The 25,236-nt window shown below is 32.6% G+C and overlaps 2 protein-coding genes across 2 annotated transcripts; one reads left to right on the top strand and one right to left on the bottom strand.

The window, feature by feature from the left end:
• Window positions 1-300: 300 nt before the first annotated feature.
• On the top strand, window positions 301-16,632 carry LOC148627447 (heat shock 70 kDa protein 14-like). Its single transcript, XM_088573340.1, has 14 exons — window positions 301-384; window positions 1,507-1,587; window positions 1,958-2,089; window positions 4,580-4,685; window positions 5,821-5,911; window positions 6,254-6,358; window positions 7,758-7,919; window positions 8,620-8,775; window positions 9,645-9,747; window positions 10,689-10,817; window positions 11,581-11,673; window positions 13,429-13,587; window positions 15,167-15,225; window positions 16,055-16,632. Exons 1-14 carry the CDS (start codon window positions 328-330, stop codon window positions 16,131-16,133), a joined length of 1,512 nt encoding a protein of 503 aa, XP_088429466.1. The 5' UTR covers window positions 301-327; the 3' UTR covers window positions 16,134-16,632.
• A 112-nt stretch (window positions 16,633-16,744) lies between these two features.
• On the bottom strand, window positions 16,745-24,911 carry LOC148627446 (F-box only protein 32-like). The gene is made up of 8 exons (XM_088573351.1): window positions 24,763-24,911; window positions 21,571-21,625; window positions 20,668-20,760; window positions 20,272-20,365; window positions 19,721-19,890; window positions 18,661-18,920; window positions 18,042-18,120; window positions 16,745-17,668 (listed from the first exon to the last, which is right to left on the bottom strand). The coding sequence occupies exons 1-8, from the start codon at window positions 24,777-24,779 to the stop codon at window positions 17,579-17,581; spliced, it is 858 nt and encodes a 285-aa protein (XP_088429477.1). The 5' UTR covers window positions 24,780-24,911; the 3' UTR covers window positions 16,745-17,578.
• Window positions 24,912-25,236: the final 325 nt, after the last annotated feature.

Here is a 25,236-nt window from a genome sequence, read left to right as displayed (position 1 = left end):
AAAGCTCTGTCCACAGGGGCTTGCTGCCACTATCAAATGTGCAGCCCACAATCACAATTAAACAATAATATGCTATATACTAGTGGGACTGCATATATATTAGATAGTGGGAGCAAGCCCCTTTGATAAGTACCGATCAGAAATGAGGTGCTTTTCCTCCAAAGTATAAGCATGTACCTATACTATTTTAAAAAAAATAAATAAATAAAACACAATTAAGTGGTGGACGAATTGCTTCTTTCTTTTTTTTTTTCTGTTCTGGTTACGGGATTATTGCGCTTACTTAGGTTTCTCCTTTCCACCGGAAGTTTGTTCCATGTGAAACTCATGGCTGCATTTGGAGTTCATTTTGGCTCAACTTCTGCTTGTTTAGCCGTTTATAAAGTATGTTTCGCCCATTAGACACATAAAGTCCCCTTGATCTCATCACCTCTGTGATAATTTTCCAATACAATTTGTCAAATACCAGTAAAAGCATAGGTAGGCAGTATTATTTACACCTGGTCAGGCTGGTGACATGACTGTTCATAATGCCATTAATGGGAGTTATTGTACATTTGTGTACATTACACCATAGACCTGTAATCAAAGAGATTCGCAACTAACTGAAATCTCACATAATCACTCAGCAGGGAACAAGATTTTGTACTTACTTAAAAGACAAGACAACTTGATCTTAAAAGTTAAATGATCACAACTATGAAAGTATTGCCAATATCAAAATAAAACCTTTTGTTTCGTATTCTATGATATCTAAGCTTCATGTTCATACCACATATTCTTTCTACCATAACAAACAAAAAAGGTATTGAAAACAAGTTGCCTACCCCCACCCCAGATAATTTCTTCAAAAGGGAAAGGGAACGGTCAAGGAATCTTGTTTTCCACCATGTGATAGTTTTATCGATAAACTTGCTAATTAACAAGTTTCTTATCTCTTTGATTATAGGTCTCTGATTTCACCAAATTGTAACTGATACCATTTTCAATATAAATCTAGCTTTATGCATGTAACTGGGTGATTTAGATACATGTGGCTCTCTAGGTAGAAAACAATTTACCAATGTGTCCTACTAATTTTCTTTGGAACACCTTTGTGATCTATCAAGGTTGAATAGCCATCAGTTTATATGATTTTGTCAAAACTGAACAGGTTGGGAACAAGTCCTGAAACTAGGGTTAACCCCCTGTTTGGAGTACTATCCATTGTATGATGTATTTTTTACCCTTTATAAATTAGAAAGTTTGAAAAAAATAATATTTTAGTTAAAAGTGGGGTAGTATTCAAAACGAGGGGTTAACCCTAATTTCATGACTGTTCCCAGTCTACAAAAGCAGAAATTAACAGCACACTGAACTTATTTGTGTGTGGGTTACATCCTGTGAGAAGAAATTCTTAAAGGTGTCATTTTATTTTGTCTTTGAACATTACTATACACTTAAATATGTACTGGTAACTACCGATTGTATAATTTTGTTATACATAAATGCATGTCAATTTTTCAGGATGGAAAAACTGATGTGGTTGCCAATGAGCTTGGAGACAGAGTTACACCCTGTATTGTTGCATTTACTGACCATGATCAAGTGAGAAATATGTCTGTTAAGTCTTACAGCTGAAATTTCAGATTTATTACGACTGTTATTCTTCAAGTTTAACAGGAGTGCTGAAACTTTGATGTATTTATGCTACAGTTTAAATAGGAATTGAGGACTTATGACTTGGTGTAGCAATTTTATGTGGAAGTGGTTTGAAAATTTGGTAGCTAGTTTAGTGCTTGACCTCAATGAATTTCTAATAAGCTTCAAATTTCAATTCTATGAGAAACTTTTTTAAAAGTGTTATTGTCATTCTGATTAGAATCATTTAACTGTCAATTACAAGAATATAAATTTCTTTCAATAAAACTTTATTAAAAGTTTAAAGGCAAGACATTTTTATCTGTTCTATTTTTAGGCAGTGGGTGTGGCAGCCAAACAAGGTATGGTAAGAAATGCCCAGAATACAGTGTGTAATGTAAAGCAGATTCTTGGAAGATCAAATGATGACCACTTGTTGCAACAGTATATTGATACCTGTCCAGTCAAGGTATTTAGACCAAAATAAAAGCTGCTTTTTATATGCTTGACCTATCTATATTTTGTACCTTACATGTACCATACCCAACCTCAAGTTTTAGGGTATTTTCTTTTAACAAGTGCCCCGTGCAGGTCCGGGTGTTAAAAGAATAGGCCTGCAGCAGCGCTAAGCTTGTCGTAAAAGGCGACTAAATAGTGCTCAGAAATCTAGCCGGGGGCTAGGCGCTCTGCCCACAGAGCAACTGGGATGTGTGCCCCAGGTGGTGGAATGGGGTACCCCTGGCGTGTTGCATGCTGGGGTTGTCAGGCTATGATACGGGAAACCTGACCGCAAACCATAGTGGTGCACCGTGTTGGGAAAGATGCCACGTTCCTCGCACGTTAAAGAACCCTGCTGTGGTATTCGATAGGAGTAGGAACCTTTGCGCTCCGCCACAGGAGGCTAAATTGCCCGACCTTACCCACCTCTCCCCATTTCCAGTGGCAATCAAAATTTGTCGACCCTATTGTCCTTGTGTCCCATCCCTTTTTCATTTCATCATCATTTCATGTTCATTTTATCATCAATTTCATGTTCATCGTCTGAATATAGCTGAAATATTGCTGCTCGGACGTTAAACCCCAACAAACAAACAAACAAACTTTTAACAAGTATGCTTAATATATGTATGCCACAAATCTAAATTTGCTCTGTCCATCTTGTCAGTTGCCTAAGAAAAGCTTCTTTAAAAAAGACCAGCATTGAAATTAAGTAAATACAGCAGTTCCTAATAGACTTATGATAAACACAGATGTATAGAAACATTTCCTCAAGGAAGTTGGCTGCAAAATTTTACTTCAAAACTAATGATTTGGTTGAAGTAAAGGTTAAACCTGTGCAGAAAAAATAAAATGAAAATGCCGACCTACCGACCCTATTTTTGTTTAGAATGTAACCATAAACAGTCATATTATTCTTTTGGCCTTAGGAACAAATGAATAATTTATTACAGTGCAACCTGTACATAGATGCAACATAGTAAGATTCAGATTAAGACTTGAAATTACAGCCTAATCAAAACTACTCATTTCTCATTACACAGAACAAAACCTTGTATGCTTTAGGCTTAAGAATCTGTTTGGATTTTTCTGATCAGATTCTACTGGTATAGTTGAACTTGTTGAATTTTTTACCATTACTCTTTAGTGTCAAAATTCTTGGAAGGGTTGATGTTCTTTATTTGTAATGATATCTAACTAAACTTTTAAGCACTACCTGGTGAATTGAACTACTTTGATCTGCGTATCACTTCAATTATGGCAAATAATTCAAGAAAAATTTCCCATGTCTGCTTACGAGGTTATTATACCCACAGCTTGAAAAGTGGAAGGTGTATAGTGATCATGGTGTCCTTTCATCCGCCCCCAGTTCTAATTTGCAACTCCTCTGAAATTGTAGAATGGAATTGGATGAAACTTTCACGCATTCTTTATTACATGATGCCATTGTGCACTTCCTATTTTGTTTTTTCACCTGAATGACTTTGGGGTTTCCTGTTGCAAAACATGGACTATCTTATTGGTCAACCAAAGGGGGTCCATCTTCTAATATGCTACTGTTCTGAAACTGCTGAATGGAATTTGATGGATCTATTAAAGATTCTTTATTACATGATGTGATTGTGCACCTACTATTATGTTTTTCCATCCTAATGGAAACCACAGACTTTGTCATTGGTCAATCAAGGGTAAACCATCCTCAAATCTACAACTCCTCTGAAACTGCTGAATTGAATTCGATGAAATTTTCACAGATTCTTTATCACATGATGCCATTGTGCAATTCCTATTTTATTTTTACGTCTGAATGTGTTAAATCACTTACAGAGTTAATAATTTACAGTTAATTGTGTGTAAACAAAGATTTGGGTTAATGATTTACAGTTAATTATGTGAAGCAAAAATGTCAACATTGAGGCTCATCCGTTTTCTCACCAATAATGCATCAAAACAAAAATCATTTCGTTCTTTGAAAAATAAGAATAATACTTTTATGATGTAATGTAAAAAGTAGAATGTAATAATTTTGCCTTCTATCTCCATTAAAGAAGTATTTAGGTGTCTCATAACATTTGGTCAGTTTTATTTGATGTAAAGGCTTTCTTGTAGTACTGTAAATTGGGAAATAATTGTTTTTTGTTATGCAACTGACTATCAGTAGCAATAATTGAAACCAACATTATAAAAATTAAAATCAACAAGGAAGGTTAAAAAAAAACTCTGATGGCTAAAAAAGTAATGTAGGATTTTTTTTTTTTCAAAATGGCAATAATTAATTAATACAGGTACATTTAATAATTTCTGAATTTATAGTACCTAAATGTGTTGTTTTTGTTCTTAATAACCATAGGTACCCGAACTCCTTAGACTAATAATGATATACATGTACCCTGGTATATAGTTTTACATCTCATGTCTAGAAAACTAAGAGGTTTACTTTTCTTATATTTCTTCCCTTTAGATAAAGATAAAAGATGATGAACCTGTTTACCAAGTAGAACTTAAAGGACAGGCAAAGGAGATATCCCCATCTAAAATTGCTGAGGCCATTTATGCTAGAATGATGGGTAAGGACTGTTCCAGAATTACATGTATGGGGGGTCGGGAGGCACTTTTTCTCTGCCCACCACCCACAAAAAAATGTGTATTGTTCAATACAAAAATATGCCACTATAGGATATGTAAGTCTCATCATGGGACCCCATGATTTCAAGAGAATGGGTCATTTTCTACCATTCAAAAGCATAGAGATTTGTCATTTAGAGAGTGTTGAGTCCAGTGTTAAGGGCAACAATCTTTCTGTGTAAAAAATACTAATAAAAATGACAAATAACTCTTTCTACATGATAAATATAGCAAGAAAAAACATGAACAAGAAGATTTTTTATTGTTATAAAGGTTTTCAAGTACCCAGAAGTAAACAATAAAATACAGATCGGTCTTTGGTTTTCAATACGTTCTTCATCAGAAATTCCGGTAAAGAAAATGAAACTAGAACGAGATTTACATACCCTATGCCCAGCATTCATATATTGATAAGAAGTGCCTCCCGACCCCCTCACATGATTAATTGTGGAACAGCCTTAAGATGTGTAAACTAGACTTCATAGGTTAACCAAATGGATTGTTAAGACCAGATAGCTCCTAATGAAAATTGATTTTACCACAATCATATTAACCTTTCTGTACTGAACTTAAACTTTCTTGCCAAAGAGGAGGTGGAAGATGATAAGAAGCTTTCCTTTCAAAAATTTGGAAGGATAATTTTGATCAAGAATAACCGTTGATTGATTATTTCTTGCAGTTTATGTTTTACATTGACCAATATTTTACACCTGCTCGTGAAGTATCAATGGCCACATTGATACATCATGATAAGATGTTAAATGCAGGTCATTCAAAATTCAAAAATTTAATGGGAAAACAAACTCAAAGTGAGAAAAGGAATCAAACACTAGCTTTCTATTGCCCAGGGTTATTGAAATGGAAATCATTGAACACTGCATAATTTTTTCCTTTTCAAATTGGAATTTATAATATCCTGGGTTATTGTTGATCCAGTAAAATTCTTTTTTTTTTTTTTTTTTTTTTGTTAGAGCTCCTAAAGCAATATATATAAGAATGGACTTTCTTCTATGCGTTGAAACTGACTAATTTCACTATGGAAATAAATTAACTAGGTTAATTTCTCTCTATTTATAGAGACAGCCAGAAGTCATGGTGATGGAGACATTCATGATTCTGTGTTAGCTGTACCACAAGATTTTACAGAAGAACAAAGACAAGTGTTTAGGTTTGTTTTTTAATTAGATTCAATCTTCAGTATTATAAAAAATATAACGTTGTAATTAGAATTAATTATCACTCAATTGTATGACTTCTACTGCATACTGAAGTGTAAAATGGCAGCAAATATCTTTGCTATCTATCTTCTATCACTTGGTGTTTAATTCGTGATTATCAGTAAAATTATGACTATCTCTCTTGAAACATATTGCAATGGTTTCATTACAAGACTTTACCCCAAAAATATACTGCTATGAATATTTACCAAATAATAGAATATCTTCATTAGTTGCTGAAATATGTAACAGTGTGGTTTCCTGAAAATTTACCATTATTTTTTTGTTTTCAGTGAAAGTGCAAATGCTGGAGGATTTTCTGTCTTAAGAACAATATCAGAGCCAGTCTCAGCATTGTTGTCATATGATATTGGCCAAACTGATAATTCATTGGAATGGTAAGTTTAGTTCAACTGAAGTAGGGACAAATGTCATCCACTTAAAGGCCAAGTTCAATAGATTATTCTGGTACCATATCCCTTAAGCTGCTACTCTCAACTGTTTTGTTGTTCCAATATTTTTATTAATGTTAGCTACATACAACTATTGTTATTTTCATTAGTAAATTTATGGTCATTCCTAGACAACAGGTGGGATTCTGGAAGCGGTAATAATGAAAATAATTTTTTTAAGCTGTTGATTGTTCAAAATCTGGCGTATTTTAGAGATTCATGGATGTTTTTATGAATTACAAGGATAAAATCGAAAGTAGAATATTTGATAAAAAATATCTTGAAATTGCGGATGTTGATTGGAGTGATGATGATGAAGTCGCCAATTTTTTCAGCTATAGCGATGATGAGGATGCTGAATTCAAACATTTTGGACCATAAAAGATAATCTAAAAAGAAATATACCTTGCCGAAACGAAGGCTGATGATGATTTTTTTTTCAGCATTCCTTTGACATTTTGATAGTTAATCAAATATTTGACTTGCCTGTGCCATATCTTGATATTTATCTGTGACTTTGAAACTTTTTCATGTGTAAAAATGTTTTCCAAAGTTTTATGTTGACATGTGTTTATTTTGATGAAGCTTTATATTTATGAAATTGTTCCAAATATTAAATCATCATAACACATATTATCTAACAATTGTCTGCACCTGGACAGGTAAAAATTGCTGATGGAAACCAACAAACGTAAAAATAAAAAGATACTCTAGAATCCAACAATACTTTTACATTTAACTTTATAAGCCTTAAGATCAATAACAACAAAGATATGCTCATTCAAACATTGTAAGCACAATTATTTATTTTTTTCAATTTTTTACTCAGTATTACACAATAAAGCAGTAGAAATTTAGGATTAACTATCAAATGGTTTCAGTTGTATAGAGATGTGTTGAAAAACTGAATTTTTTTTTTCATTTTTTTCATAAAGCTTGATTTTCACAAAAAATACTTTGAAATCATGTATATATTAAAAATAGAAATGAAATTTTCTTCCAACCTTTTAAGTTTAGGCCCAAAAGCTAATACCGGTACTCTTTTTTGTCCCTGCTACTAGCAAGAAAAAAAATAGGGTGGGAATGTTGGGGAATTATTTTATATTTTGAAAATGTTTTACATTGATGGAGAAACAATCTAGACTTTAACTGCACTTGAGCCAAAATGGCCATAAAATATAAAGTGTAGGAACATAAAATAGGGTAGAAAAGGTAGAGGAAACCGACATGTTATTTCTTTTGGACTAAATACAGGTGGATGAAAATCTTACTGCTATCTTTATTGGGCATATCTTATAGTAATTCCATAAATGACTTTTGTGACAATGTTGTATATATTTTACAGCAACGTTCTAGTGTTTAGAATGGGAGGATTATCTACAGATGTCTCAGTTGTACGAGTACAGAATGGTCTATACAGAGTCCTTAGTTCACAGAATTCATCCTCATTAGCAGGCTTTAAATTTACAAACTGTCTTACTGATTACCTTGGATCAGAATTTTATAAGTAAATGATTCATATATCTTTCATATTGTGCAATTTCATTGAATAAAAGGCAAACATCTAAAGTGTTAAATATTCAGGCTTTTATGTTTACCAGACTTGAATCAGATTTTTTCTATGCAAGCTGGAAATAGGCTGTTTAGGGTCTAGTAGATAGATGTATCATAGTTGTCTTTGTATTATTATATGAAAAGAAAATATTTTATGGAATCTAATGGAGAAAAGGCTAATTTAAGGTGTTTTTTTTTCTGTATGAACAGGGTGATATACTCCCAAATCCAAAACAAATGCTTTTCATTCTGGTGTGACTGCAGGGTTTTTTAAAGGCCCTCATTTACCAAAAGATACCTTTTTTTTTTTGAGAACCCTGCAACTGTGAATCGATTCTTTTCAAACACCAACTAGAAAAAATTTTAGTGGTAATGAAAATTATCCATGATTAATCTTGAGATCATATTTTAAGTCCATAATGAAACAAATATGTTTAAGATCACAAACAAAATGTTAGAAAAAATTTCTTGGGAGTAATAAACAGGTGGAATTTAATTGATTTCTCAGCACTGGATAAAAGACGATGTAAATCTTTTTTTTTTATATATATATTATTGTATATACACTAGGGTTTAAAATGCAGTGCTTCCAGCTTTTTTAGGTAATTAAATTTTATACTTTTACATTTTTATACAATTTTTTTTTATTTCAGAAAGTACAAATTAGATGTAAAGGAGAGCAGACGGTCATTGAACAAACTGCGTCTGGCAGCAGAGACCATGAAGCATACATTATCTAACTTAGGAAGTGCTCAATGTGCAGTAGATTCTTTATTGGATGGTGTAGATTTTCATTGTCAAGTTACAAGGTCTGTTTTTCTGGAGAAGCAAAAAAAATTCTAGATTTGGTAAATGCAAAGGCATTTTCAAAATAAAAGAAAAGAGAAAACTAAGACCCATTAGGTAGATTCTTTGTAGGATAACTGGATTTTGTGATAGTTGTCTTTTACACAGCCATGATAAGTTGAAATATAAAGGTGACTTTTAGGCTATGTATAAGTTGCTGGAATTTTCATTTTGTTGACTAGTTTTGAAACAGGGTTGACATCTTCATATGAATGAAGTAAGATTTATGTTAAATTTTAGTACCCAAATAGATTTCTCATTTTGCCATGAATTTTTATACTATACTTACGTACTGCTCTGCCTTAAAATCAAGCAGAAGCTTATGATTAGTGATTCATGCATTTCTTAATCCCAAATATTTTTCAATTGGAAATCCTGTAGTAGGTCTCAAAGAAACTGTATTCAAAAATAAAAGTTCAAATGAAAGTTCCCCACTGCAGATATTGATACTCCAAATATGGTCACATTCTACAACAGAAAAATACGGGAAAATTTCCTGCCAAATATTTTACACTATATCCAGTCAAGAAATATTTCAGCAGGTCCTAGGAAATGAACATAAGAAGAGTTGTTTTTAGAACCTAACAATTGTATCGGAACTATTTTACTGATTATCTTTTAGATGAATCACCCCTGCCTGATTTTTAAACAGAACCATACTTAATTCGTACATCACCAGTGTACTACTATTGATAAGAATGTAGAAATCACTGATATTTGAAATAGCTCTAATTGAACCCAATGTGACAACCATTTACTTAAACATATTTGAAAGATTGAATTTTTTAATTTGTATTAATTGTATTTATCTTACAATTTCTTGCTTTTGCAGAGCCAGATTTGAAAGTTTGATTTCATCTTTAGTTCAACAATGTACAGGTTTAATAGACAATTCATGTTGTGCTGCAAATATAGCTAAATCAGACATACACAAGGTATTGGAATGTTAGGTTTATGTATAATACATCTTTGAAATGTCAAAGAACCTTCAGTTAAGTACTGGTCTATCTAAGAATTGTGCAGGGCATAATAAATCCATATTTTTTGTCAGCTTTTGTGAGGTGTAAATGCATCTGGTATGTCCTAATTAGTGATTCAAAACCAGTCAAATAAGTAATGAACACTGTAAGTGAAGTGGACAGAAAAATGGCTTAATATATTGAACAAAACTGGAAGGAAAAATATTTCTGTAGAATTCAACAGACTTTTTTATTGATTTCATTATTTTCTCAATCTATATGTAAGTTACTACTGTACATAAATGTAACTTTCTGAAAGATTAAAAGGAGTTAAGAAAGATTGGAAACTGTAATGTCACCCTTTTCTTATTTTCATGATTCTTAAATGAACTTGTATTTAATAGCTGAGAACATCTGTTTACACAGTTGTCTAAGTTTGCTTATGTTTTAGCTAAAATGTGACTACATGGCAGAGTATAACAGAGGTGTTTACCATTATAGTTTCTACAAAATTTGATGCAAATTAAGTTGTACTGATGATTTTGAATCTCTCCATAATACCCATGTTAAAATGTTTAGAACATTCCCAAAAAATCCAGAAAATTCTGGATTACATGACAAGACGATCATATTTTAAGTAAAATTAATATCTATTCACTCAAGATGACAAATTTTGCAAATAATTCATGTCATTCACTGCATTTTTAGGAAAATATTTAATAGAGGAGTAAACTTAACCTGCTTACAACCCTGATATCTGTTGTGTTACCTGTTTTTTACCTATAAAGTTGGTAATATTGAAAATAGCCTATGTCCATGGTTTTTATTTCATTTAGCACTTTAGAAGTGTTCTTTTGAAAACATTAAAACATCTTGTTCTTATTTCTACCACATGAACCTGTATTTCTCTCCTGTAGGTTATTATGTGTGGTGGTGGTACAAAAATCCCACTTGTACAGAAAACAATAACAGAGGCATTAAAAGGTGCAGATATATTGAACTCTATACCTCCTGATGAAGTTATAGCTATAGGTGCAGCTAAACAGGTGAGTGTGGACATAAATAATGAATCAAAAAATTACATCAAACGTTTACTTCAAATAATTGGAGTAACTGCTTCTTTTCCTGTTGTTTGCCTTCACTGTTGAATTTCTGCTTCCACTAGGAATCTTAGTGGTATTCCCTGCGGCATCCTCTTTTCCATAAATTAAAGCTTTTCCTAGATTATTGTTGATAATGGCCATATCTGTTGCTCCAGTGCCTGATAGTTTGAAATGTCTGTAGAATGTGAGCTGTATCTTATTCTGCCATCTCCCCAGAGGCACATTGGAGATGGTGGAGCAACAGCTAATGTGATTGTTTTAATGAATACATTTACTCTACTTTTTGTTGGATTATTATTGTATCCTGTTTTTAACTTTTTATTTACATTGTGTGTCTAAATTCTCAATATTGCTGCTCGGACGTTAAACCCCAACAAACAAACAAACTAAATTCTCAACCTGGATTGATCAAGTTTTTAAAGCCTTTTTTGAAAGATTTTATAAAGCTCTGCTTGAAGAGCCTTGGCTATAACAGGTGTCCTGCTACAGTTTCCATGGTGATCTTCGTGTCCATTTAACTGGCTGATGCATAATTTCTAGAGAACTGCTAAACCAAATATTTTGTAAAGTTTAAACACAGTGCTGTGGACCATGAATTGTTGCAGAGTTATGGCCCTTTTTCGCATGGAAAACTTGTACGGGTTTGTGATCACAAGGTCACTTTTCTTTGCATTTTGATTTACTGAATTTTTTCTTTTGTTTTCAGGCAGCCATACTTACAGGAAATGATGAAACTGATATTAAAATTAATTATGGAGAAAATGAAATTGAATGTTTAAAGAAATCTATATGCATAAAGGTTTGTATTCTTTAGAATAAAGTAATTTCTTAATGGTGTATACTTTGTTGAGTAATCTTAAAATATTTTGAAATTACCGTATTTTGGTGTGTATTGTGCGCACTTTTTTACCAAGAAACTAATTTCAGAACATGGGGGTATGTATAATACACACATACATCTTTTCAACACATTTTTACTGACCTAAGATCAGTTGAAAATTAACTACCTCGAGGAAGTCAACATCGAATCAGGGACCACTTATGTTTTTTGTTGACTTGTTACCTTTGTAAGCATAGATTGTCAATAAAATTTTCTGGAACAGAATTTGGTTTTAATTTATTTCCTCCCAAAAGAACACGGTAGATTATATTAACAACTGCCGTACTTTCGTTTTTGTGTATCGATTTATTAATGATGTCACATGGTAATTGAGGCGTTGCAAAGGGTATTTAGATGTCACTGATTATGGTTTCACCTGTTAATTTTATATCTAACAAGCAATTGACGTGTTTATTGAGGGGATTAATTAATCATGACAAGGACAGAAGACAATTAGTTACTGGTATTATCAAAGGAGATTGTAAATTGTTTTACGATGTGTATATATTTATGTCTGTACGATGTATACGACTTGTTAACGATTTGAAAGAAATAATTAAAATACACACAAGTTAAATTAATTTAATTACTGAATAACAAAATCTTGGGCACATTGCTCATAGAGCCTTAAAATATTTCCATTGGACAAAGTAGTTTGTATAAAAAAAAATATCGTTATTTACTCATCGTATTGAACTCTACTTCATATTGGATATTCTGCTTTTTGAAAATATTGGCTTCCTTTTTTCAGTGAACTAATATCAAAATCCTTATCCAACATAAAAACTATTAATTTCAAACATAAACCCTTTATGTATCCCCAATACACATTAGAGAAGATTATGCATCTCATTATCACCCTTGGCCGACCTATCAACACACATGCCCTATTTGATGACCGTCTGCATTGTTCGCTTAGACCCCTTTATTGATTGTAGTAAAAACAGTCCTTCTTCTAGAATTAGCAATCTTCAGAAATTGATTATTCTCAATAGAAACCTTTCAAAGGTAATCAAAACATATGTCCAAGCTTACAATTTCAGCTATTGTCTACGTTAAGCATTTCTTACCCGAATAGTAAATCATTAAAATGAATACACATAAACACGGACAAAACAGATAAATACAAAAAGTAACAAAAACAATATTCTTTATTGAAAGAAATACACAAAACAGACGAAATGGTCCCTTCTATCTACAAATAAATTAAAGCCAGAAATGTTTGTGATTCTAATAAGTTACGCTTTTTTCACTGTGTACAGTACATACATACATCAGTAAAAAAGTTTTTTACATCAACTTTTAAAGGAAAAACCATCCTGCGCATTATACACAAATGCGCACTATACACACCAAAATACGGTATTTACCTACTGAAAATTTTCTAGTGGTGGTGAAATTATGTCAAATATTCATAATGAATAATCTGGTTTTTCTTGACCTGTGAAATTGGTACAGCTAGTAGGAAGAAATATAAAAAAATATATCTAATAATAATCTTAAATTAAGTTCAAATACATTAGTATGCATATTTATTGATAATGACCAAAATCTTAATGCCATGTATGTCAAAAATAGCTTCTTAAAAAATAAATGAGAATTACAAATTCTTCCAAAATAATTATTACACGCAAATTTATCATACAACCTATTATAACAAAGGTATAATTTCAGGGTAGTGATTCTAAATCATGTTATACAGTATTTCCCTCATTAACACCTTTCCCTTGTCGGAAGCATGAGACTGTTACATTAGCAGAAAAACAAACATCGTTTAGTATGGAATTATGTGAATGTGGCTGTGAAGACTCATTGGAAGGAGATCTGGCTAAGGTTTGTAGGGTTGCTGCTCAAATCAATGAAAATTAATGTTTTCAATTGAAGTTTACTTAAACATTTAAGTTTTCGTGAGGCAAAAAATAAAACATGGCAAAGTAAAAAATTAATTGACTTTTCTCACTAAAAGATATATTAAGAATCTAAAACAGGTGAGAGTGCAAGATAGAGAAATCTCAGACACCTAAGGTAAGATTTCCAGTTCTGTAATGAGGATCTACCCAGTTATGGAAATCTCACCTGAGGCTCTCCTAGTCTCTTTGCTTTTTCTGGTGGTGTTGGATTCTTTTCTACTCTTTTAAAATTGCCTTTGTTCTTAGTACCTCCTGCTTGACTAAAGTCCATTGAATTTACAAGATATCATAAAACATTTTATTGTGACAACACAAACATTGCATGTTTTATCTCACCCACATTTGAGATAAAGATATCTCACATGGCTAAAAATATATATATCTCATTAGTGTCTGGCAAGAAAAAGATGATTCTATTATTAGCCATCTGAGATGAAACATGCAATGTTTGTAACGTCAATACAGTTATATTACGTCCTGTAAATTCAAAGCAATTTAGGCAGGAAGTGCGTACTAATCACAAGATTAGGTTTAAAAGTGAAAAAAAGAACCAAGCACTGCAGGAAAATACATGACTATGAAATCTTAGACACCCTTGGATAAGATTTTAATGTTCTTTAACTCGTCATAGCCTCTTTAGAGAAGTAGAAATCTTTACCCGTAGGTATTTCTGTGTCCTTGCATTCTCAGGGTTGTTAGATTCTTAATTTCCCATTAACATCCTCAATACTGAGATTTCTTTAGATCCATTTGATATGCGCATCTTTTGATGAATGTATTACTGTATATCTGTGTGCAACTGCTGGTCCATCCACAGGTGTAACAAACAATCAATGTGCATTGAGAAGTGGTAAGTGATCTGGGGATTCCCCAGCAGGTTTTGAGTTTTAACATTTGAAAATGAAAGTTCCTGGTTTTTGTTTTTCATATTAGCAAAATTTTAAGTACTTGTCAGCATTAATAAGGAGGATTAGAAAATAAAAACAAAATTTGCTCTTTTTGAATGGTCGGAGATAGATGTTTTAATGAAATTAGGACATTGGTGCCTATTTTGTTTTATTTAGCTGGTCATCTAAAAAATTATGCAACATATTGGTGTATTCATTCCATTCTGGCATGACAAAAATATATTCTTGCTTCCAATACAGAAATATTACTTCTATATTGAAATAATTCAAATTCAGAAGTAACATCCTTTCTGATTGGATACAAAATTTTGTCCATCGTCTCATAGACCAATTTTTGTAAGGTGACCATGAGGTCATCATTCTTTTTTATTTTAATGATTTACTTGTTGAATTTTGATATGAAAATTAAATTCCTTCTATTTGTAATAACCTCATTGCTACGCAGGTTATTTAGTGTGCACCTTATGATTGAGGTTATTTCTTCATAGACTGAAAACTAGAAGAGTTTTCCTTAAATGTTCTATATCATTGAGACATTTATAATGAAACATGAACATTGTTATTTTATAAATTTTGAATATGTTAAATTTTCAGATTGTGATGAAAGATTTACCACCAGCATCTAAAGTAACAGTAACATTTCATCTGAGAAGGTAATACAATTTCTATAGTATTGATCCCTGTTGAGGTCAATTAATGATACATTTAGCTCTAGGTCTACCACTAACAACAAATAGTTCTCTACTGTGATTTGTATAATACATAAAATGGGAACATGGCCATCACTTGTTGTTACCCTAAGTTTGAACAAAATGAACTAAGTTTTCCAGCCCCGTGCAGGTCCGGGTGTTAAAACAATAGGCCTGCAGCAGCGCTAAGCTTGTCGTATAAGGCGACTAAATAGTGCTCAGAAACCTAGCCGGGGGCTAGGCGCTCTGCCCACAGAGCATCTGGGATGTGTGCCCCAGGTGGTGGAATGGGGTACCCCTGGCGTGTTACATGCTGGGGTTGTCAGGCTATAATACAGAAAACCTGACCGCAAACCATAGTGGTGCACCGTGTTGGGAAAGATGCCACATTTCTCGCACGTTAAAGAACCCTGCTGTGGTATTCGATAGGAGTAGGAACCTTTGCGCTCCGCCACAGGAGGCTAAATTGCCCGACCTTACCCATCCCCCCTTTTTCCAGTGGCAATAAAAATTTGTTGACCCTATTATCCTTGTGACCCATCCTTTTTTTTATCATTTCATGTTCATTTTATCATCCATTTCATGTTCATCGTCTGAATATAGCTGAAATATTGCTGCTCGCACGTTAAACCCCAACAAACAAACAAAGTTTTCCATCAAAAGGAGAGTGGTAGTATCATGTTTTTTTTTATTTATTACTAGTGGTATGTCAGCATTTTTATCACTGTACTATTTAGGTCTAAATTAGTTCATTTTAAAATTCTTTCCAATTTACATTTTTTTTATTTTACAGAGATGGGTCCTTGCATGTTACATGTAAAGAAGAAAGCACACAACAGACTGCTTCTGTTACAGTAGAGGTGCAAAGTTGACAAGAACTGAATGTTTAAACGTTTGGACTATTTCTAATGAACTCTTAAGTTTACATTATTGAGATGCAGAAGAAACATTGTATATTAACATTTCTCACGACTACATGTATTACTGGTACTTATTTCTTCTTGATAAATCAAGTTTGAATGCTTTAATTTTTTTTTTGTATTTGATGGATTAGTTCAATTCCAAAAGCAGATATTTTTGGAAATATTCAAAAGAAATTAATAAGTACACATCATTCAATAAATGAATTGTTAATTTGTATTTTTGGAGGCTTGTTGTAACTTTGCATAAATCACTTACAATTACTGTGTGTTTTAATAGTGACCTTGCAGTTTTCATAAACCCTTTTTTTTTTAAATCTGATTACGTTTATGTTTAAGAAGTGGTATAAGTGCTGATTTTTAGTTAATATTTTTTATAAACGATATACGATGTATGAATGTTTGTATGTTTGTAGAGGTTACTTAAATACAAAAAAACACGTAATTTCAGTGTTGATGTCTTCCTTTTTTACAAGATATACACTCTATTGTTCTCAGTTAAACTATTGTAATTTTGTGAAGCTGTTCTCAATCTGAAATTTTTGCAAGGTAAAACAAAAGAATGTCTCTAGAACATTTATTTCAGAAATTGTAACCTCTCAAAAAAACAAATGCATACTGAATATGGTACTGACGCATACTAAAGATAGTTGTACCTGGAGCAAAGTTATATAGTTTTAAATGAATAAGAGCACCCTTTTGCCTTTCTTCAGACATTTGCCATTGGTCTTAACTACCTCAGTTGTTTGTTTTTTTATATTTGTATACTTAAGACACATACTGTCTAAAATAAAAATGATGTTCATTCATTCACATTATACAAAAGTATAGTTCATTCTTGTAAATTTATTTTTCATCTGTAAATTTATAAGCAGCATTCTCATATATTCTGAATAATAGACAGTATCTTCCTATTAGGATCATTTTCTAAAAAGTACCCTTTTCATAACTGAACTAACTTTTTAATTATTGTTTCTATGGCAACACCAAATTTATTAACTTTTTTGGCAGACTGGCTGTTTAAATATCTATTGCCTTATGTAGGTGTGCTAAATTACTACAGGTGAGGTTTGCAGTAACTAGCCCAGGAACAAATAGCATGGTGACCACTACAGTAGGTCTATGAAACATGCTTTACACGTATCTATCAAATTACATGTGAAATTCAAGACCTGTCCAATCAATGTTTGAAACAAATCAGATCTACAGAAATTATGGACACTCTATATCTTCACATAAGACAAACAATGATTTTGGATTATTGATTTGATATATGCCATTTAGAGGCATTTTAAAACCTTGGTATTGTTAGCAATAATCCAAGCAGAGATTCAAGTACGATTTCTGATAACCAAAGTTATTGTATGAAAGGTCCAAATAGTAAATCCTCGTCCATGCTACAGAAGGAGCATATCTACTAACTGTTGTGGTGTAATAAGGGATGAAGAAGGACTCCTGTTTTGGTTAAAACAGGGGTGGCCTTGTAACTGTAAAATAAATCAGGAAATTATTAACTACATAATTATTACTTTACATTCAGAAATTTCTATGTGCATTTCTTATTGCAACCTGGCAGTTTTAGACTAGAATTAATGTGGTCTCAACATACATGATAATTAGAAAATAAGTAATACACAAAATTAAAGCAAGTTTTAGTTATTTTTCATTTTTTTCTGTTCGGGGGGGGGGGGGGGTCTTCAGTATTTTTCTCTTTTTTTTTTTATTTTCTCTTGATTTAAAAATAAGAACATCAAAAACATTACTAAATTTATTATTTAACATTTTGTAATGATACATTTTCAAAACCAATGGATTCATGTCAAATTTAAATATATAAATAACCTGGTTTAAATTACCCACCTTCCAGTATAGCCTCCTACAGTTGTTACAAAGAACAATTTCTTCACCATAAAACTCCTTCATAATTAATTTGTATCTCCTATAAAATGAAAAAAAAAATATCTGCAAGTTGCTTGGATATGGCCTCAAATTAATATGAATGGTTGTTTTTGAAGTAACTATAATTTCACAGAGTAAGGTTCCGAATTTAACGTAGGCACAAAATTGTTACTAAAATCTACAATTATATCAGTAAAATTAGGATGAAACATTTAAACACTTAAAGATAAATTAAAAAAAGTACCTGCTTATATAATATTAAATGAAGTGCAAATTTTTGCAATGAAAATGTCAAGAATGCCATTGGATACAGACTTGTACTACTGCACTTGATTGTAATACTATTTTAGATCAGGTTTCATAAAGATCTTAAATCTTACCTCTTTTTAGACATATCAAATCACTTGAAGTTGAAGATTTGAGGAAAATCTCAAGATGAGATTTTTTTTTGTGAAAACCAGGCCAGTATGGGAAAATATTCTAAAGAATAAAAGTTGGAATGAATCACAGAGGATTATGACTCCTTTAAATTACTTCACAAACTATGATTTATAAAAAAAAAATCAACTATTATTTTTACCCTTTTAAGAGGTTAAACATTTGCATCCAGTCGGTATCACAAAAATCCACTTCATCATCTGTCAGGGAAGTGATCTGTTTTTCTGAGAAATGAAAGAAACACAACTGTTGCCATAACAATGAGTCTGTACATATTACATGTAAATAAGAACAGGTCCGACCCAGGTTGAGGATGTCTTTAGGATTTGTCAGTCTTGATACAATATTGTAGAGACATTCTTTGGGAAGATCAAACAACTGTGGTTTCCCATCCTCTTCCCTCTACAAAGAGAAAGTAGTTGTGTCAGTCTCAGTAAGAATCGGGCAGTGGGTGAAACATGGTTTAAAGGTCCCACCATTTTGAAAATTTAATTTGACTCTTTGCACCATCTGAATCAAGGAAAAAGATCAGATTTTCCACATCACTTTGTTAAATTGAGTTATAATCTCATTGGAAAACACTGAAAATGAACATTTCAGGGGCAGATAACTCTGTCAAAAACCTCATTTTCCTAACATTCTATTGAAAAATTTCTGAGCAAATCCTGTGATTCAGAGATTAAGTAATGATCTTTTCAAATAGAGAAAGCATCCTTGAGTGAAATTATATTGTCAGACCGATGGGGTTTTAACATGCATATTTCTGATTTTCCAATTTTGCAGGTTTTCAGTGGTAAGGTAAAAAGTGTTAATTTCTCTTTGAGCTTTCAGAATTTTAAATATAGAAAAGCTAGTGGATCAGCCTTAGATAGTTATGCTGTGGTTTCATGTTTTTGTCATATTTTGTTTGTTTTCCCCCTATTCCAGTACATTGGGATGGTTTCCAAAATTTAGAAAGATATAATATTGTAAAAATTTTGAAAACCTGTCCCTGAGATATAGCATTGATTGAGGTTAGTTGGCAAGCTACATCCCAACTTGGTGGAATTCTGCATCTTCTGTTGTAAGAGTAGTTTTCCTGAATATTTAAGTATGTGTACTAAAATTGTGCACCTTACATCCTAATCAATCTTAAATGACATAAATTTTAGTATTCAATCTGGCCCTTTCCCTTGATAAGTTTATACTGTCTCCTTCCTTACCTGTTTGATTTGGTGCATATCTAGTTTACATAGCAGGTTGTTGATTGTTTCTAGATGTTTCTTCCACAAACGTAGACTGCCTATTCTTTTGTGTTGTCCTACTTCTAATGATAACAGTGCTGATCGTAGCAGAACTCGGGCACCAATAATATTCATTTCGGTAGCCAAAGCTAACAAAACATTAAAAACTTTTGTCACACTGGGTTGCAAAGGGTTTGGATTCACCTTATGCCTGTGTGTGTTAGGCATAAAAAGTGTTTCTTTCCAATGTTCAGACAGTGTAGCTTTTGTACTGCTCGATGCGAAAGCATTTCGAAGTGGAAAAGAGGAAGGTGAAACTAGTTTTATAAGTTCCCACACAACAAATGTCTTAACGTTTTGGTAAATGACAGAAGATAATTACAAGAGCAATAGGTATTCACTTTTTGTAGATCTGAACAGATGTGAAAAATGCAAGTGGTTATCACAGGAACAGGACAATATTTGCTTAATCTCATCTAATGCACTTTGGAGATATTTTATTAATTTTACATAAAATTCCAATTACCCACCTTCGAAGACCATTGCTTCTACTATCCTGAAGATTTGTTTCTGTGCAGATCCACTTATTTTGTGTATGCCAACATTCAACAGTCCCTTGAAAAACTGAAATAAAGCAATATCTTTCAGTTAAACATTTTCATACGCAACTGTGAACTAGATTTTATCATATTATAATATTTTCCCGTTCAACTTTTTAAATTAAAGGAACAACAGCTAGCATTACTTTAGGTACTAGAAAAAAAAATACATTTGCATCTTGAAATAAACCCATGTTTCAGTGTGTTTGTTTTCAATCAATGGTAAAAAAGATTCTTAAAACACACACACACATATAAAAACAACCGCAAAAGTGTGTTTATGAGGTTGATAGATAACTCCCGTATGTTCAGAAAAAAAATTCTCACATCAGCACAGTAGCGAAATCCTCCTAAGGACAGGGCAAATTTCTCGATTTCTAATTTCTGTATTGTCTCACTCAGACTTAAGGTAACCCGCCGCTGAAAATGTAAAATATATTGTTTTGCACAATTACACCACTAAAACTGAATAATCTAGGGTATCGTAACCAATATCAAATGGTTTCATATGATAAATAAAACACTAATATGAATTATGGAAAAGACAGGGTGACAGACTTGACAGTCTTTATTGACTGTTGGTGTAAATATCCCCTCCCCCCAAAAAAAAATGCCTGACTGACAACAAGAATGGATCCAAAAGAAGGTTCTGGGTTGGAATTCAGCCTTTTTTATTAGAAAATATTGTCGATTACACAATGAATTGAGCAAATGATACCCTGGACCCCATCCCCACCCCCTTTTAACAATTTTCTGGATTGTGACCCCTCCCCCTTTTATAAACTTTTGGATCTCACCTAAATGTGGTGTAATAATGGACAGTACTTGTTGTTGGTTTGTGTTTTTTAGATGTTTATTTGTTGGTGGGGTTTTTTTCTTCTGGTGTAGTATATTTGGTTGTTTTCAAGTGGATTTAAAAATGATTCTGTGTAAAATAATATCCTCGACACACCAAATTTGAAGACTTTCCCGACAAATATACTAGTAATCCACTCAAACAGATTTGAACCAACCTCATTATTTTATTTTCTATTCTTACCCTGCTCTTATCAGATATATTTAACAGAATTTCCACTACTTCATTGGTGTCTCATTTCAAATACTTTTTTTTTACCACAAATATACTTTTTATGAGGGATTATTATCTGATATTGTAAAAATCTGTCAATTTCTGTATATGTAATTATAAAAGGTATTCAGAGAATGAAAACTGTTAAAATATGTTTCTACCTCTTTCCCTATGCCTTGAATATGATGAATAAATGGCTGCCAGAGAACCTGAGAACTACAAAGAGATGAATTTCAGTGATTAATACTCATTGTAAAAACTCTTCGAATCAGTTGCTTAAATATTAATATTGGCTAATGGTACCATTACTGGGGCGGATCCAGGATTTGAGTTTGGGGGGGGACGTAAATTGGAAAGCAACAGTGATTGGGAAGGATTTTTTTTATGATGGGACAATGGCCCCATCCCTGACAATTTCATGGGGTCATTTTGAATTTTTAGGGGGCCATTTTGTTCAGATTTAGGAGAAAATTTTGAATAAACGAGTAACGACTTTATTTGGATTTTCAATATTTTTTGTTTGACGTAACATAAAAGATGCAAAAATTTCATCAAAATCGCGTAGGGTTTATCAAAAAGTTTGATAGAAAATACTTAGAACATTTAAAAGCATTATTTTCAATATTAACCTTCAATTCAAGTTCATTTTATTTGTTTATATTCTTTCGGTTTACGATCGTTTCATTTTGCCGAGGGATATCAACATTGGCCAATATCGAGACCCCAAATGCGGGAAATTGGTAATACAGTTCCGAGAATCGTACGACAACAATCAATTTCATTGGCTAAAGCCGCTTGTACAAATTTATCCTCCAATCAGATCGGCGATTTATTTTAAAAGTCTATTTTTAATCGGGGAAAAACCGCGATTTCATGTCATTTTAAAAATAATACAAAAGTTTATGACGCAGAACGGAACAGAACAGGAATAATACCGATCAATAAAAGAACTTTAAGGGCGCACTACGGCGCTTTCTGATTGTGCTTTGATGCGCCATTTTCGATACAAATGCGCAAATTGTGCATTGCGCATGGCCTTCCCAACCACTGAAGCAAGGCAAAAAATATTATGGGGTGAAACTTGTGGTGATTTTTTTTTCTTACCGATTAAGGGGGCGTACGCTCGGTATGCCAGTCCTTGGATCCCCGCCTGCATTACACGAATTTATACTAAGTTTTTGAATAAGTCTTTCAAACGTCAATTTTTATGAGTTCGTGTAGGTTACAAATAAAAAAGTTGAAAACATTAAGGTCTCACTAACCACTTCCAGGTCAAATGGCCACCCCTCCTATGTAGTACCAAAAACACACTGAACCTATTGTATTGTAAATGCATTATTTGTGTGTATTATGATTAAAAGTAGTCAAAATAAAGCTGAGAATGTGTACTTTAAAATCATATATGTAATTAACTACAAAAGTGTATGAATATTGTTTACATGTGTGAATAATTTGCCTCCATGCTGTCAGTTAGCAGAACAGGCAAAAATGTGGATTTTCAGTATTATTCATTCAAGTAAATTTTGTGAAGAATTTCTACTATCATCGTACCATTAGCATAATGATTTTGGAAGCCTTATTTTCCAAGCTCCACAACGGTATGCAACTTTAAGATGTCATTTGTCCTGGGAATTCCAGTGAGACTTTGAAAATTACTTTTTTAACATGTAAAGTAATGGAAACGTTAGAAGAGGTTAGTGAGACCATAAATTAAATTATGGCATATTTCAGAGAAATGCATAATTTGAGGAAAATTCTTTCCTGGTCATTATTTCCATTTTCCCATAAAATCAGTATAGTGATATCGGTAATCTGGCTATATTTTAAGAGGTGCATTGTGCAAGGTATTTTAAAAAACAACATAGCAACAAGATTTTCATCAGTAACAGTGACTCATAACTTGACGTCACCCATGAAATACACGACGTCACTGCTTGGGATATTCAAAGTACTCAAATAGTCACACAGCACAGACTTAGAATCACACAGTAATAAAATAGGTATGATATAAATTGTTGAAATCTGTTCTTTTTTCATAATGATAAATGATATTTGCTATTACAACTTCTTGAATTATCATAGGTATCACTTTGGTGTGACAAGTTAGTTAAAATTGTAATTTTTTAGTAATTTAGGGAAAATATCACTGAGGGGCATGATATAAAAATGACCATTTCTTTGTAGTCCTATGTCTGATTTTGATAGTTTTGGTCTTATTAGACTCACAATACCACAAGCTTTCATAAAATGTAAAAAAAGAAAAGCATAAAAACTCATAAAATGTTTTTAAGGTCTCACTAACCACTTCCAGGTCAAATGGCCACCCCTCCTACGTAGTACCAAAAACACACTGAACCTAGACATATGCATTGTAAGTGCATTATTTGTGTGTATTATGATTAAAAGTAGTCAAAATAAAGCTGAGAATGTGTACTTTAAAATCATATATGTAATTAACTACAAAAGTGTATGAATATTGTTTACATGTGTGAATAATTTGCCTCCATGCTGTCAGTTAGCAGAACAGGTAAAAATGTGGATTTTCAGTATTATTCATTCAAGTAAATTTTGTGAAGAATTTCTACTATCATCGTACCATTAGCATAACGATTTTGGAAGCCTTATTTTCCAAGCTCCGCAACGGTATGCAACTTTAAGATGTCATTTGTCCTGGAAATTCACAGTGAGACTTCGAAAATTACTTTTTTAACATGTAAAGCAATGGAAACGTTAGAAGTGGTTAGTGAGACCTAAGTCGTGACTAATGACGATGGATCATCAGACAACGATACAAAACATCGTTAGAAGCGTCTTTTTAAAAAGTTCAACATCGACTAAATATAGATTTCTAGACAATCCTTCATCAGAATTTCACATTACATATTTCAATTTGAGTTCAAGACCAGTTGCATTTCAATGATAGCTCAATATGAGGCGCAGAATTAGACAAAATTATCATTATTTAAGGAGGTTCTTAATCATTTTTGAACCCCCTCGATTCGATTTCTGGACCTCCATTAATATTCGAGGAGCTCCTAAAATCGAATTGTGGAGAATTTTTCTACCCCTAAATGTTTTCGCCTCGTTTCGCCTTTTACTCAATTACCCCCACACCACCAACATGAAAGCATGTGTCCGCCCCTGGGAACTGTCTGATGAAGTATTTTTTGTATTAAAATTTACATTCAGATTTTTAACCATCTTTTAGGTGATGATGTCTAGACGCTTAAAACAAAAATAGATACAAGCACTACACAATTGAAACATGAATTAGTGGAACTTAAAGCATCATGAACAACATCATACATTATAAATAAATTTATTTTTTATTATTAGATTGTAATTGCACTTACTTTGTGTTCGTGTTCATTCCGTCTGTATATAGCTTCTATTTAACAATAGTGATTTTCTACCAATACACACATTCACATTTAAAGTTGATTGTATATGTATTCAGTTATTTTTAGATGTGACAGGTATCTATCTAGTTTCGTTTTACTAATATATGCGACCATATATGGATATCGAAAACGACCTTGCTCCAGATTTGGACATAGACCGAAATCTCAATGACTGTGAGCAATGGGCAGGAGACCAAGTTTTCTTTTAACACATTGATTTGTTCAGCTGTTCCTGTTTGTCCCGATTCTCCAGACTAAGAGGGCGACCATTAGTTTCTTAGGGGGCCTGGCATGCACAGATTTTTAAAATAAATTATCTGTCCCTGATTATGTAGGAAATAAATAATCTGGCCTCATTACACCAGAAAATATGGCAAGCCAAAGTGGACAAAAATGAGCATTTTCTAATATCATAATATGATTTTT

Source organism: Perna viridis, chromosome 1 (assembly GCF_037379345.1).
Source record: "Perna viridis isolate PV_CMFRI_1.1 ecotype Kerala chromosome 1, ASM3737934v1, whole genome shotgun sequence".
In the NCBI taxonomy this organism is placed as follows: Eukaryota; Metazoa; Mollusca; class Bivalvia; order Mytilida; family Mytilidae; genus Perna; species Perna viridis.
This window is presented reverse-complemented; position numbering and strand designations above follow the sequence as displayed.